The following is a 15640-nucleotide window of genomic DNA, read 5'->3' on the forward strand; positions in this document are numbered from 1 at the left end:
ATCAAGGTTTTGACACTGGATATTTTTTAATTAACAATTGTCCACTAAATAAACATAAAAAAGTTAAACTAAGCTTATGTGATTATAAAAAATACTACAGGTAGACTCGTAAAATCGTCCATTTATACAAGTGGCTCCAATAATTACATCACTAACTGTATATTACCATAATTTCACCTCGAATTGGAAGCACAATACTAAATGAAGATCATTAGATTAATAAAAATGGGCAAAGATTTTTTCCATAGTTTCGTGCAAATATCGAAATACGCAATGAAAACACGTGGTTTCCTGCTGTTTCGCGCCTACGGTTAATCCACGGTAATAATTAATTTCCGTTATTCCGAAATATGGATTATTTTCACTTACTTACAAATCGAATTTTACAGCACGTATATTTCATTTCGACCGAAAATATATATGTCATTATCGAATCCCTTCCTTCATTAATCAGAAACGGTATATTTTAAAGTGAAACCTGTTTCAATTTAATCGAAGGCTACGGTCCTTAATGGCCGAAAATCTTCCGCGCGCGCACAGAAATTCACAAGATATGCCTCGAGTCGTTGTCTCTCTTTTTTTTTTTCTTCTGTTTTTTTTTCTCTCTTCGTGTCACATCGTCGGGACGGCCTAAGGGGGTCGCGAGGATATTTTGAAGTCCGTTAATATGGGTCACTATTAGGTACGCGCTCATTATGCGAAATGCCTGGCTTCGGAATTACCACACCGGTAGAACCGTTATATGTATTTGGCACCACGCCACATCCTTCGGCGTGCCCGATTCATGGTTAGCCGATGGAACAAACGTATGTGTAAACAGACTGGCCGGTGATTTCTTTATTCAACCGGTGGCCGCCGCTAACATAAGCGCGAAAGAAACCGAACAGGTGTCGCGACTACTGTCCGTGACACGAATCGCAGAAAAACGGGGGAACAATAACTAATACACTGCGTTGGATATCTATAAGACCACCCTAAAATTATCAATCCTTATGTATTGTGGTTGGAATAAAAATGAACCACGTTTTTTTATAGGGAATATAATCAATATCCTTTTTTGTAGAATTATTATTGACATACAACATACTTGATTCGCTTTCATTTTAACCAGAATACATAAGAATTGAAAATTTTAAGGTGGTTATATAGTTATGCCATGTAGTGTACAGGGTGTAAGAAAAGTGTTGTACGTCCCTGAAATGGGTCACTCGTGAGGTGATTTGGAACAAGTTTCTCCTTAGCATAAATGTTATCCAAAGCTGTGTTAACGACATATTAACGAGAAATCCCGACCAATCAGAGCTCGGCCGGCAGACTCGCGCTATGATTGGTCGGGATTTTTCGTTAACAAAGCCTCGGAGAATATTTTTGCTAACGAAAAACTTGTTCCAAATCACATCACGAGTGACCCATTTCAGGGACTTACAACACTTTTGTTACACCCTTTATATGTTTAACAATCGGCTTGTAATTTTGCCACGCTAACGGAATTCGGTATAGATTACCTTATGAAGATCGTAATTACCTTCCACTCACGTACACGCGGGTCCCGAGAGGGGGGATCGGGCGGATGTATTAATTATACTCACGGCGTATGAACGATTCGTGTTACACTCGTAAATGGTACGAGAGCAACGTGATATTTTATCGCCGTGCTCGGTGTTCACGATGTAACCGACGTATAGAGGCGTGATTGTTTTCGTTCTCATAAAGATTTCGTGGATCGATCGAAAAACGGTAGCATACAACGGTCGATCTAAATCCCGTCCTCGTAGAGGTCGAATAGGTAGGCCCTCCGCGAATGTGTTGTTCGTGGCCTTTTAGAAATTCCCAGCGCGCCAGCGATCGAAATGGCGTACAAACACGGCCACTCAAATCCCAAATCGGTCATTTGTCGCACGTATCGTCTATTGTCCACGTATCCGTGAGGGAATCGAACAGAAAATCTATTGGCGGGGAGGACGATTTCAACGTCGGGGATCCGTGTAAGTGGATTCGGTGTATACGGAGACGTGTGTCCCGTGGTCCGATAGATGGGAACCTACTTGCCTACATTCGGTGCACCGTGTATGTGTGTGCACCTTGAACCTGCATAATACACACACACCGTATGAACCATATAGTGGGTCAAAAAAGTATTCGTACACCCTTTAGAACAGAACAACTTTTTTAAAATTGGTCCAAGTGACTTGAGTTTCTTTGTGAAGTTAGGAGGATTAGTTTACTAAATGTTGTGTTAAACAAATTTTGAAAAATTTGATACTTTTTAGAATGCCGAAGAAAATAGTAAATGTCGTTTTGTACAACTCTTTTGTTTGAGACTGTAATGAACATTTAATAAATACATTTCGAAGATTTATGTCAGTTATATACATGCCGCAACTTTGATTGAAATCGGTTAATACAGAAATGAGTAACAGGCATATATTAGAGTTGTAGGTCAAAAGTCCCGAAAAACTGCGATTTCCAACATTTTTAACCGTTTGTATCTCCCAACAATGTTAACCGATTTCGATAAATTTTCAGCATGCATATAACTAACACAAATCTAAGCAATATATTTGTTAAATTTTCATTACAATCTCAGATAAAAAAGTCGTAAAGAGCGACTTCTACTATTTTCTTCGCGATTCCGACCAATTGCGACTTTTTCAACATTTTCTTAACACATCACTTAGTACACTAATCCTTTTAACTTCCCAAAGAAATTCAAGTCACTTGGTCCAATTTTGAAACAGTTGTTTCGTTTTAAAGGGTGTATTAATACTTTTTTTACCCACTGCATTTACCTCGCACATTTTTTCTTCTTTGTGAGAATACCTCGTAAGTGTGTATAGAACGAACTGTTCGAGCGTGTCGTGGCCGGTAAGTTCTCGATTCTGTTAGAGAAAGTAAAGCACCACACGCGATCGTTTTGCATCCGTCTTGATAGTGAAACCTCATTTTGTTGTTTCTTTTTTTGCTCTCTGTAGCCATCGCGATAAAGCGTTCGTTGCGTGATCGATGGCGAAGGGTAGGAGAAATATCGGTGATTTTTCGAAGGGATACGATATCTGTTCGACGGGATTCAGTTCATACGTATAGACGTCGATCGTGGCAATCGAGTGTCATGAGTACAACGAGGTAACGGAGCGAAAACCCGGACATTCGGCAGGAATTTGGGACAGGTGGCCTAGTGGTCGCACGAGGCGAAGCGGATACGTTCAATGACGGACTTGTACGGTGCACAGTGTTTTCTAGTAATAATTTAACTACGATGTTGTTTCCTGTATTCTTTGGAATGTTGTAAAAAGATACACAGCCGAGAATTCGAAGCTGTTTTACGCGGTCCACAGGTTTATCGTTTGGTTTTTTTCATTGAATTACAGATTTCCATCGACCGACTGTCAATCCTTTTGCTGAAGGAGGTACTGGATAATTATATCGGTACGATTTTACTTCGATTGAAGTACACTTCGTCGCTTTGAAAGGGTTGGTTGGTTGAGCACGCAAGATTATTGTCGTAGGTATGTCTGGTCTTGTTTATTTTCAATAGAAATTGTGTTGGATTAATATTTTGGTTGAATGAAAATTTGTGAATCCTTTCAGCGGCACATTTTTGGGCTTCACCGTGGACGCTAATACGGTATGCGTTGGCGAATCTTCATTTTTGCCTGTCTCCTATTGAAGGGGGTAAGTAATTTTTTTATTTTGTTTATAGAACGTGTGGTGTGGCTTTAATAATGTTTGTGGAAACTAGTCCGATTTCGAAAAAATTTTCGTGTTAAGATAAAATTTTATGGGACGGAATTAAGCGGGCTACTATCAGAAAATGTAGTCCATGCATTTTTATGATCGAGATATGAAAATATTATTCACTGTAGTTTCTATCTAACAGATCTTAGACATTTTTAATATTAACAAAATTCGAAGATTCATACATATGTATAAATTAGCGATTTGTTCAAAGAATGTTGGAAATTCAAAATGTTAATTTCAAATTTTCGTGATACGTAAACTTTTTAGAGAGTGTTCATTTTAAATAATGAATGGAAATTTGGAAATTATTCGTTTTGAGGTTAAAAGATATTAAACTGTTTGTTGTTAACAGCCATGTGCCTACGTATTTTAAATTACAAAATAAAATACTATCGTATAGTTTTTTATATCTGTGAGAATAGAATAGTTTCTTCTAGTCTTGTATAGATTGTTGGTGAAATAGGACATTATTGTCCTTTGTTCGCCCTTCACTTGTGTGAATTCAGTAATGAGCGCTGTTAACAATACAATAAATACGTGTAAAGCCATAATTCCTTCGAAATATTTCAAGAGGTTTTACTGATCAAAGAAAAAGAAATGTTTCTAACGTTTCTTTTTCAATAATTTTACCGTTGACCTTACGATTGTTCGATAGCAATCAAAAGTTGAAGCTTTTAAGAATGTTCTGTTACGTTTTCAACAAAATTGATAATTACTACAAGTTTGCGGGAGCCACCTTACTTATATTCGATTCCAACCTCTTTCGTCTGGATTCGAGTCTACTTAAAACTATCGCTTTCCTTCCTCAAAGTATTTATGAAACGTTCGAAACTATCCAATTAGGTACGAACCTACTTGTAATATACTTTATCTCATCTCGACTCGTCATTACGGTAAAGTAAATCCGGCAAAAAGAAAAAGCAACGTAAGGGTACAAGAGAAATTACAAGAAACTCGTCGAATGATTCTCGTTAAATTTCTACGCGTTAAGTGTTGCGAGCTCGAGCAAAACCGTGTGCAAGAGCTGCGTTGAATGGGTGGTCAAAAACGGCCGTGGAAGCAAAGAAGAGCACGGCACGGTGGCGGCGACGTTTCCACGGGGGTAGGTCGGTATGTCTGCGTGGGTAATTACTACATTATAACCCAGATACGCGCAGCGGTTACCCATAGCCTGCGATGCCGTTACCCAGTGCTCTGACCCAGAGCTAAGGGCGACTCCGAGAACCCGGTCGATGCCTGGAAATGGTGTGCGCCGCGGTGTTTCGATCCGGCTCATCCACGTCTACTACGAAGTAACGTTTTACCGTCCGGGGGCCTTCACCGTGCGCGCGCGCGGAATCGGTCTTACAAGATTGCGCGCAAAAATTGCACACGAAACTACCGGTTCCACCGATCCAACCTTCTTCCCACCCTGGATTTTTGAGGACCAACGCCACTTTAATTCGTTCCTTACTTTTTTTTTTTCACCTTTCTTTCTCTCTCCATACGAACCGGCATTCATTCTTCGGGACCACCGGGGGGGGGGGGAACTTGAAATATTTGTGCCGTCGATGAAGATTGTTAGATTAATATCGTATTTTCTTGTCCCTTCGATCGCGTATCTCGAGGATTTCGCCACACTTTTTAAAATGTCCGTAACCTTTTTTTTTTTCATTTTGTTTCGAGACACTTCGCGGCGTAACTTTTACTTTTTTGTCAACCATGAATGAGGTTTGTGGTCTCGGTGCGACATAGAGGTCAAACGTTTTCGTTCTGGAGGAATTCCGTTTTTTTTTCTGGTCGTTAACGTACTTTCAAAGGAACGATACATTGAGTTATCTCGCTTGCTTTTTGCTTATTTGTTAACTTGAGATCGTTGTCGGTTGATTTGAAAAAAATTTAACTTTAATGTATTATGCTGCAATGTTATTGCAATGGCGGAGTGTTAGTAGTGATTATTCAATTTCTCATCAGTAGTTTCTGGCAATTAACGTATTTCTTTGGATTAACGAAATTTCTTCATTTCCATTATATTTATGCACAACGGACTTATCTATCTTTCTTTGCAATCTCTGACAATTGACAAACGATCATAAAGTTACCATTACATATTTGTAATGACTTTTACGTGCATTTTACTATGATTTTTAAATTTACTTGATCTCCAAATACTGATTTTTTTCGCCAGTTTCTAAATCCAGTTCAAATGACTAATCAATTTTCAATCAGTAAATTTAAAGAAAGTATTAACAAATTCATTGATAAACAGGTATTTGCCCTTTTTGGTTAGTGAAATTTAGTAAGGTTCAACGAGTCAGTATAATATTTTGACAAATTGTGGTGTATACATTTCTGTTTTACTAAAACAAAGGTTTGTCTTGTCGAGAATTTATCGAAAATTAGTCTAACAATTAACGTCTCAATACAGCGTATAATAATTGAAAACGAAAAGCATATGAAATTCGTTAGTACCATTCTAGCACAGATAATATTTCCTGCGCGGAGAATTTTATTTCCCGAAGTACGCTAAAAAGACAGTATTCTACCAATTCTCCGTGTACACTGTCTGGAAAGAACACCTGTACACGTTTAACGATCATCGCGAATCATAATCGGAAAATCACATCAAGCGCAGACATAACGTACGTAAGTCTCTATTAGAATAATAATCATTCCCCGATACGTGATTCATTCTTCGCGGGCAACGATCCGTTCCGTTCCCGTAAAAATTATTTTACGGTCAATTCATAAGAGCCATCCAGACGGGTAGAAAACGAGACGCGATAGTTCTTGCGGACGCTCGAACAGGTGAATGGAGGAAGCGATAGGATGAATGAAATACCTTCTAAGATGAGAGAAGCTGTCCGAGATACGAGACTGCTCGGAGCGGAGGATAATTATTACTCTTCCTTACTATAATTTTCCCTTTTTGCCGAATGCTTTCAACGCGCGCGATATTAATCTTCGTGGGGGGGGGGGAGGCCGGGTTTTGCGCGGGAAAATGAATCACGTGATTACTGTTACGAGCGCGGCCAAAGATAACGTTATTATCGTAACCTGACACACGATTAAGCGATTACATTTACCCGATGGAAATCTTCCGGCAGGGATTCGGATCCTTGAGCGACACGGTGTCTGTTCCCGAAATGAGAACAAGATACATACACGTTTAATGCAAACCGTCGCTGTGCACGGTTTCTCTCTGAAGGACGGTCATCGTCTTTTCCAGTCGGCTGCGCGCGCGCGCACGCAGCGCCGTCATCGAAATCCATCATGAGTTCGTTCACAGGTGACCCAGTAAGCTTTCGTCGAATTATGGAACACGCGTTGGCTGGAAAGCCGCGGCGGCGACGACGAGATAAGCAGATGTCGGGGGGAATCGGTGGAGGGCAGGCAGACGCGGAAAACCGAACCATGTGTGTGTGTAGTATGTATGTATGGATGATGTATGTGTGTACATATACCGAAGCGCTGGGGCTGACCGATTGACCTGCGGCTAAAGACACGGGTGGTCCGTTATGCCCCAGGGTCACGCGTGACGCAATCAACGACTACGCCGGGTGAACAGGGCCCCCGGTGCTCCTATTCCGTCCGTTTGGACCGCCCCTCCTCGACTCTCCGGACCCCGTCATTCGTCGAACAGTCGGAACGGGTTTTGTTGATCGGACACTGTTGTCTCCCGTATTGGCCATCAGGAATGCGTACGACTCCGAGATAGCTATTTGAGCGCGGATCTTTGGTCTGCGCCGAGAGAGGCGAGAGATGAAAAATTGCGTCTCTTCGTATCTCTTAGCGGGAACCGATGGACCTCTGCAGCATACAGTACCGCTCAAAAGTATTGGGTAATTCTACAGTTTAGCGGCTTTTCTCAATTTTAACTATTTCCCTGCGGTTTTTTTTAAGGTGGCTCCCGTAAATTTTTAATTATTATAAATTTAGTTGAAAATTTAATGGAACGTTCTTAAAAGCTTCAACTTTCGATTGCTACCAAAAAATTGCAATGTCAACGATAATTATTGAATAAGAAACGTTAGAAAAATGTCTTATGGAACTGTAGTTGATACTCAGAAGTTAATCACTTTTTATTCAGTTACAAAAAATGACATTTTTATGAAATATTAGGTGGTTATAGATTCTGTTACGGAGATCACGATGACATGGAAAAAAGATGTGTTAAGGAGTCATGCTCAGTGAAAAATTTTCAAAAAATCGATTTTGCACTTTCTACATTTTCTTTAAGTGCAACATCTCGAGAATATTCTGTGCAAGTTTCAAGGTAATCCAATTAAAAATGACAGTTCATGTTAGCACCGATTTAGCTTTCGAGATATTTATAGCTAAAATTGAGGAAAGTCGCCAAACTGGACAATTATCACGTATTAGTATAGAAAAATACGAAGAAGTTTCTATCGAATACACTATCGGTCGTTTTGTTTCTTCTTGATGATAGTCCACACACTGTTCTTCGATATCTTTAGTTTGTTTGCAATATCACTGATCATGAACAGCTTTCCACAAACAACACACACGCTGCGGAACACGTTGTTCAATTTAAATCACTGCAATTTTCGGTACTTTTAGCACGTTAGAGCGAATGTTGTTTCGTTAAGGGACGAACAAGAAATGATTAAGAGAAAGGTGAATTTCGTATTTATAAGACTTATGGTAGGGGCATGGTCTTAAAGAAACAATAACACGGAAAACATTTCTCTAACATGTTATAGTTTATAATATATTTTTTTTTGAGCAAACTTTCATAGAAGTCACAAAACCCTGTTCCTAAATAATATATGTATACCATCGGCTAAAGGCTATAAACTAGGATACCTGAATGTAAACACTGCCATAAATTCCAAATGTCATATCGTTTGAATAATTCTGAGCGGTACCGTATATTCTTGTAGCGGCTACAGTCTTCCTACATTAGGAGCTTGAAAAAAAGTCGATTCTACGTTTGTATTCTCTGAAAGTACATATCGCATCGCCGCAAGAAAAATGTCACAAGTCGAAAATATGTCATTTTTCAGTATATTGAAAAGAAACTGATTCATTACTTGGTATTTCATGTATTAACCCTTTTAGTGCCGAATAACGATATAACGTCGTTGGCTATATTTGCGAACAGTTCCAACGACAGTATATCGTTGTGCGTAAGTGCGCATCCCCTTGATAATGATAAGTGTTAAATTGTTGGATGCATTTAATAGTTCAAAACTAGTTTATATTTCTACTGTTGCTGTCACATTACGTTAACCCAATTATATAACATTATAAAATATACATATACACGAATCATTTGCTTTGTATGTAGAGTTATTATTTATTTATCTGTTGAAATACGTGCAATACTATTATAAATAATCGAATATACGTTGTTTAAGTTTTATATTAAATGTTTCACGTCAAACTATTTCAGAGAGACGATGTCTTTTATTTGTAAATACTGTTTATAAATGATGACCAACATTTGGAATTTCAATTTTTAATTTTTAACATATATCGAAGTACTTTAGTCATTAATTCATTTTCGCTTTATTCCTTAGCATGTTCCTTTTCAAATTTTGTAATTATCATTTGAAACTAAATTTTTATAATTTTTTTCTCAAAGCTTACCAAACTAAGACTTGGCACATCAGTTTGGCTCGGCACTTCTCGCTCAGGTTTAACATTTTCGGTCGACACCAAAAGGGCCAAACAAAGTTACACTGGTGACATCTCGCTTGAAGTATTGGACGTCCACTTATAACATGTCTCTAGATGGTGGATCTACGTGTTCGAAAATATTTCACGTTATAAGATGAAAATTGACAATTTTTTACACGTGATACTTTCTTCGCGGGGGTGCGATACGTAGTGTCTACAATATTAATTGTGGGGACAGATGTCAAATATAACTGTGCATGGGGGTGATTCACCGGGCATAAAAAAGTCGATAATATCGAATGAATTTCTCCGTCCGAAGCTTTGTTTCCAAGAGAATTGAATTTGAAAGTCTAATGCCAAACAGTGTCAGAAGGTGAGCAATGACCAGACATGTTAGCCTAGTCTTATTAAGTAGCACACGGCCTAAGAAATTATCGAAGTCACCGTTCTGGAAAAGATTTTTCCAATTTCCAAGAATTTCTTCTCGAACGAGTAAATAGTGGCAAGATTTATCGCTACTTTTACTACAATATGGTAAATAATCGTTTAAATCACTGGTTCAATAATTTATAATTTGGAAGATACGAAATCGAAACGCAGGATGAAGTTTAAGGCAAGCATTTTTTGCTTCGCACGGGTCCAGCCTGTTCTGTCGTTAGCACGTCGAGTTTACGGTAATTCTTTCGTCGGGACCGTACGGAGTGAATTCACGGATCGTTACACGATAATTTAGGGGAGTGCGGTATGTACGGGGCCATTCGATGATTGCGGTTGTGGGCTCGTCCGGTATAAAGGAGGCCCCCGTTTTTAAAGAACTCGCGCCTCTGCAAATTATGCGGCCTGACAACGTCAATCTACTTTCACGCTTCCCCACCGTTTATCCCCATTCCTCCTTTATTTCATCGCCTATTTTGCAGGGGAATACAATTCTTGATCACGACAAACGTTTGGTTTTTGTGTGTTTTTACAGCTGGCTCGAGCGGAGGATGTGGAGGTGGTCGAAGCGATACCAGGCGACGACAATCGTAACGACAATTCAGCGTTGAACCGACAGGATAACGACATCAGCACCTCCGACCAATTGGCGTTAGAATCGTTAGGCGAGAAAGACGCCGGGAGCAACCATTACAAACCGGGTGGTCTCCGTGGACATCCCCTACCCCTGCCGCCGAGTCGTGGCGGTCTGGGACTTCCACATCCGAGACCGCATCATAATGTTGCATATCATGGGCCACCGCCGCCATTGCCGCCCTCGAAGACACCATCGGAGGCTATTGACAAGATCTACACAACGGGTGGTGGAATCAGCTCGGCGGTTGGCGGGGAACCCTGGCCGGCACCCACCCCAGACATGCCCAAAATCATCTCGTTGGACGTGAAGTGCGAGAAGAATTTGATGAAAGTCTATCTGGGCTTCGACAAACCGTTCTACGGTATAGTGTTCAGCAAAGGCCATTACAGCAACGTGAACTGCGTGCACCTACCGGCGGGTTTAGGGCGTACGTCGGTTAATTTCGAGATTAGCATTCATGCATGCGGCACAGCTGGCAACACGGAGAACGGTTTGTACGGGTACGGCGCCGAATCCGGGTCGGGTACGTACTTCGAGAATATAATCGTGGTGCAATACGATCCGCAAGTTCAAGAGGTTTGGGACCAAGCGCGCAAGCTGCGTTGCACTTGGCACGATCTGTACGAGAAATCAGTTACGTTCCGTCCGTTCCCGGTCGACATGCTGGACGTGGTGCGCGCGGACTTCGCCGGCGATAACGTCGGCTGTTGGATGCAAATACAGGTCGGCAAGGGTCCGTGGGCGTCCGAGGTCTCCGGGTTGGTCAAGATCGGTCAGACGATGACGATGGTGCTAGCTATAAAGGACGACGACTCTAAATTCGATATGCTCGTGCGGAACTGTATGGCACACGATGGGAAACGGGCGCCGATACAGCTGGTCGATCAGAGAGGTTGCATTACAAGGCCTAAGTTGATGTCACGGTTCACTAAGATCAAAAACTTCGGCGCATCGGCGTCGGTACTCTCCTACGCTCATTTCCAGGCATTCAAATTCCCCGACTCGATGGAGGTGCATTTCCAATGCACCATACAGATCTGCCGATATCAGTGTCCTGAACAGTGCTCCGAGTCACCTTTGTTGTTGGAGTCCCAGGGACTGTTGGAGAATCATCATCATTCCCCGTCTAATGGCCATCCTGATTCCGGCTACGGTATTCCGCTTCCATTGGAGGCGTATCTACAGGCAGCAGCTGGACGTCCGCGGGACGAAAGGCGAAGGAAATCACGAGAAATAGTACCGACACCTCAGAAGGCGGTTGGAGTCAATCGAATAATACGCGTGGTCTCGACCGGTGACTTGACGTTTTCCATCGACGAGTCGAACAATGGGGAGTCCAATGGGCCCACGATGGTGTTCCCGGTCCGTAACGAGAACACTGCGAGTTCAGCGATGATCTGTATGACTACACCCGGTTTCGCTATTACACTGATAGTGCTCCTGGCCGTGTTACTGTCCTCGTGTATACTGTCCACCTACCTCTGTCTACGGTTAAGACCATTCTCTGGAAAAGCTCGGAAGGTCGCGACCTATTACACCGGGGAACAAAACGCCCCAAAAAAATCGTCGAGGACGTGCTTTTATTCATAGATGCAAGAGGATTGTGGCATTCGAAAAATGAGGCAATGTTGCCCGATCGTATCACGCTTGCGCGTGAAATATAATTTTTCATCAACCTAGTTTCATCCTCGAGACTGGTTTGACGGCTCGCGGGTAGAATTAAACTATTCGCCGATGGAAATATGAATGATAAATCGCGCTTCAACGTGGAACCGTTCATTCATTCGCGCCGAAAGTAGATGAAATAAAAAACCAAACTTCGGATACAGAGTTGCTCAATGACGGTCGCCAGGTTCCGGATTAGTAATAAAGTAGAGACGAGATCTGGCGACCCCGGTTTTTATTTCGTGCTTATTTTCGGATCATCGGGATCGTGTCGAAATGTTTTTTTTTTTTTACGCTGTATTCAATGAATTCTTGCGGCAAACCGGTCCTCCTGGTCGGCACATTCCAGGTATTGTAGAGGCTACAGAATGTCGCAAGCACGATTCTGTATAGCAGCACGTACCAGGCTCAGAGTATAGCCCCGTAATAAAATAAATAGGATACTCTCTGGCTACGTGTACCGCATCTGTTCGGGCCAAGAACGATCAAACAGTATATGGATTTGTGCTTCGTCATGGTAATACGAGAAAAAAAAAATCTTACGCTCAAACCGTTGCGAGGCGGCTGTGCACAGTCACCAGAGAAAAGAAAAAGATTTAGTCAAAGATAATCAAACACTGCGCTTGCGGCTTCCTTGTTACTATTATCCAGGGGACAAATGGTATTTGGGTGTACACGTATATATTTCTTTTTAACTGTTACCCGTTGCGTATGAATAAATATGTGACTCGGTTACGACTAAGGCTGAAATATTGCGAGACAATAGTCTTACATTATTATTTAAAGAGAAACGTTTCTGTTCGACATATTGTTGCCAATATCGTCGTTGTATTGTTATTTATTTGTTGCCTAGAATGTTTGATATCATCTCAGCTTTATACAATGTATCTTGTGTAAGTAATCACCATGAAATTATTAAAGGAATTATGTGCGTTTAGCCGTAGTCGTTTTTGAACTGTATGAGAAAGTTTGTAATTCTGATGAAAAGAACTAATAACTAAAAATAGAAGCACGCGGATATTATGAGGAATAAACGGAATGGCTACTTAAAAAATACAACGCAAGACATTACGAGCACATGTATAAAGCAATAGTCAGTAGCTTGTAATGGCATATAAAAATTTATAATATAATATTTAATGTTAACGTAAGCAAGTAGATATACGAAACCTTTATAAATTATTTCTCATCGTGGTAATGTATGTTTTGTAAGAACGTTAGCGTTTAAACTTTTACACGTCGAATCGTTATTAGTGATTGTACTTGCCATTTTTATTCTACGATGACTCCGATGGTCACGAAGTCGTAGAAGACTAGGAAAATTTGGAAAATTCAAATGAAACAGATCGAAACGTTATATACTTCAGGAACAACACAGGAAGAAAGTAAACTCCGCCGGGTCGGCGGAAACCGGATAAGGTGCTGTAAATACATTTATTGGCATTATCATTGATTTACGTTAAATAAAAAAAACACAATCTTTCGATTAACAAATCGACTTAACTTTTTGTTCCTATCGCTCGAAACAGCACCGGTCCAATACCACGTGTCCTCGCGCTCGTGATCGTAGGTCGTCGCTCTCGATTACAAAATCCGCCTTCCCCCAATCCCCCCTCCCAGTCTCGCAACAATATATTTTTTTACACGTGTAATTACATATCTAAGAAATGATCTAACACGCTAAAACTTGGCGTATCGCAAAAAGGATCGGGACGAGTGAGTAAACGAACGAATATTTATCCGAACCATTGCGTCGCTGATTAATTCGTCTCTTCCTTCCTGCATTAGGAGAAGACATACAACTGTTCCTTTTTTTATTACAAAGACGGAATATAATGTAAATAAAAGGGAATCCAAGGAAGCTTCGTTCTCCTGTACAAACAGCTTCTACCCCCGCTTTGATCCTATATTTGCAGCAGCGCTCCAAAGTGTTAAGCCCTTTCTGCGACAATGACCTTCAGATATACGCTTCTCTCACTTATATTTATAATTACGTATACGCGGTATTTCAGGATCAGTAGATTATGGTCCATGGTAATAAACCAAACGTCTTCCTGGACGTTCCATTGACACGCGTGTACACGCGTTCGGGGATTTTTAAATAATTCTTCCTACGCTCTAGTCGCCCGATTCAAAAGGTCCGCGAGAAGCAAATCGATCATCAATCGACTCTGACCGTTAACCTTCGGTTGGCACTTGTGGGGACAAAAGACTATAAAACGAAAGGGACGAAGAATTATAACGTAACACGTAGACTTCGCGAATATTTAAGGATAAATGAAACTTGGTATTTTCGAAATAATGTATTCCTATAGCTACTGTAATTATCGTTATAACGTGTCAACGGAAGGTTAAAATGCATCTAGGTGTCCACTAAATATATATCGAATTCTCGTATTATTCTAATGTAGAGATATATATATAATTGAAAACGTAAAATGTTAGAGCTTTGCAGCAAATACCTGCTGAATTCTCTCGAAAATATTTACGATTTCCTGCCTAGCCTCGGTTAGATGTTACTACATTCAGCCTCTTTGGGGCTAGTTCTAGAGGTGCTGTTACTTCGACGTAATTATTAGCAGTTGACGCGACTGTTGATCCAAGTTCTGAATGTGATGCAATTTGGGTGTGCCATTGACCGATTGCAGTACAAACAGAAACAGTGTTCTACTTGACGGACATTCTGCGTCAGTCTTGCAGTTTGTGGAATCATTTTAATGTTGTGGCGATGATGGAATGAAATTTCGTATTGCTACAATTTAAATACGATCGTACATTTCTTATTAGTAATTATGTCAGCATTGTAATTTCTTACTTTTCGATAATAAAAGAGACATTTTAACACTCGAAAATTCAAAGTTAATGATTATTAAAAAATATGATGAACCTTTCGTTCGATGATAAATACGAAAATCTTTAATTCGAAGGATATTTTGCATAAAAGTTTGATAAATATAAATTATAATTTCTTTGTACTAATTTCTAATTTCGTTTGTTTGCAAAGTGTTATAGTTCGACAAGTTAGAAAAGATCCCTAAGTGATGCGTGATCACACAAAGATAATTAATTTTACTGTATCCCCTTCTTGTAATCACGCATTATCAAGCTCCTTATATAACCATCGTCATCATATCTTGGAGCTTTCGTTCCATTTCACTCGCTCATCTGTATTCTTCTATTTTCTTCGTCTCTCCATTTACAACGCAGAAGCGAGTCCCTAACCAATAAAATAGTCCCAAAATGGCCTCCAATGGTCCGCATAACCGCGTTCCGTGAACTGAAAGGTTCGATCATACGGGAGAGAACTGTATTCTTTTAAATTTCTAGGGTGCCATAGTAATGATAAACGTTACTATTTAATGCAAAACATGGGTCCTCTATTTCAAATAGTTCTGAAAATTTTAAATACTGAAGATCGAACTGAGTCAGTGAGTACGCTTCGTAGGAGACTGGGCTGCGCTGAACGTCTTCGTCCCTTCTAACTTGTGAGACTATAAGTGTATACCCATAGCAGCATCCCTAGTAAATCAATCATTAAATATG

General features: G+C 40.4%; 1 protein-coding gene across 1 annotated transcript; it reads left to right on the plus strand.

The window, feature by feature from the left end:
* Positions 1 to 3627: 3627 nt before the first annotated feature.
* On the plus strand, positions 3628 to 12022 carry LOC107190589. The gene is made up of 2 exons (XM_015579415.1): positions 3628 to 3672; positions 10331 to 12022. The coding sequence occupies exons 1-2, from the start codon at positions 3628 to 3630 to the stop codon at positions 12020 to 12022; spliced, it is 1737 nt and encodes a 578-aa protein (XP_015434901.1).
* Positions 12023 to 15640: the final 3618 nt, after the last annotated feature.

The sequence above is a fragment of the Dufourea novaeangliae genome, unplaced genomic scaffold (assembly GCF_001272555.1).
Source record: "Dufourea novaeangliae isolate 0120121106 unplaced genomic scaffold, ASM127255v1 scaffold187, whole genome shotgun sequence".
Lineage (NCBI taxonomy): Eukaryota > Metazoa > Arthropoda > Insecta > Hymenoptera > Halictidae > Dufourea > Dufourea novaeangliae.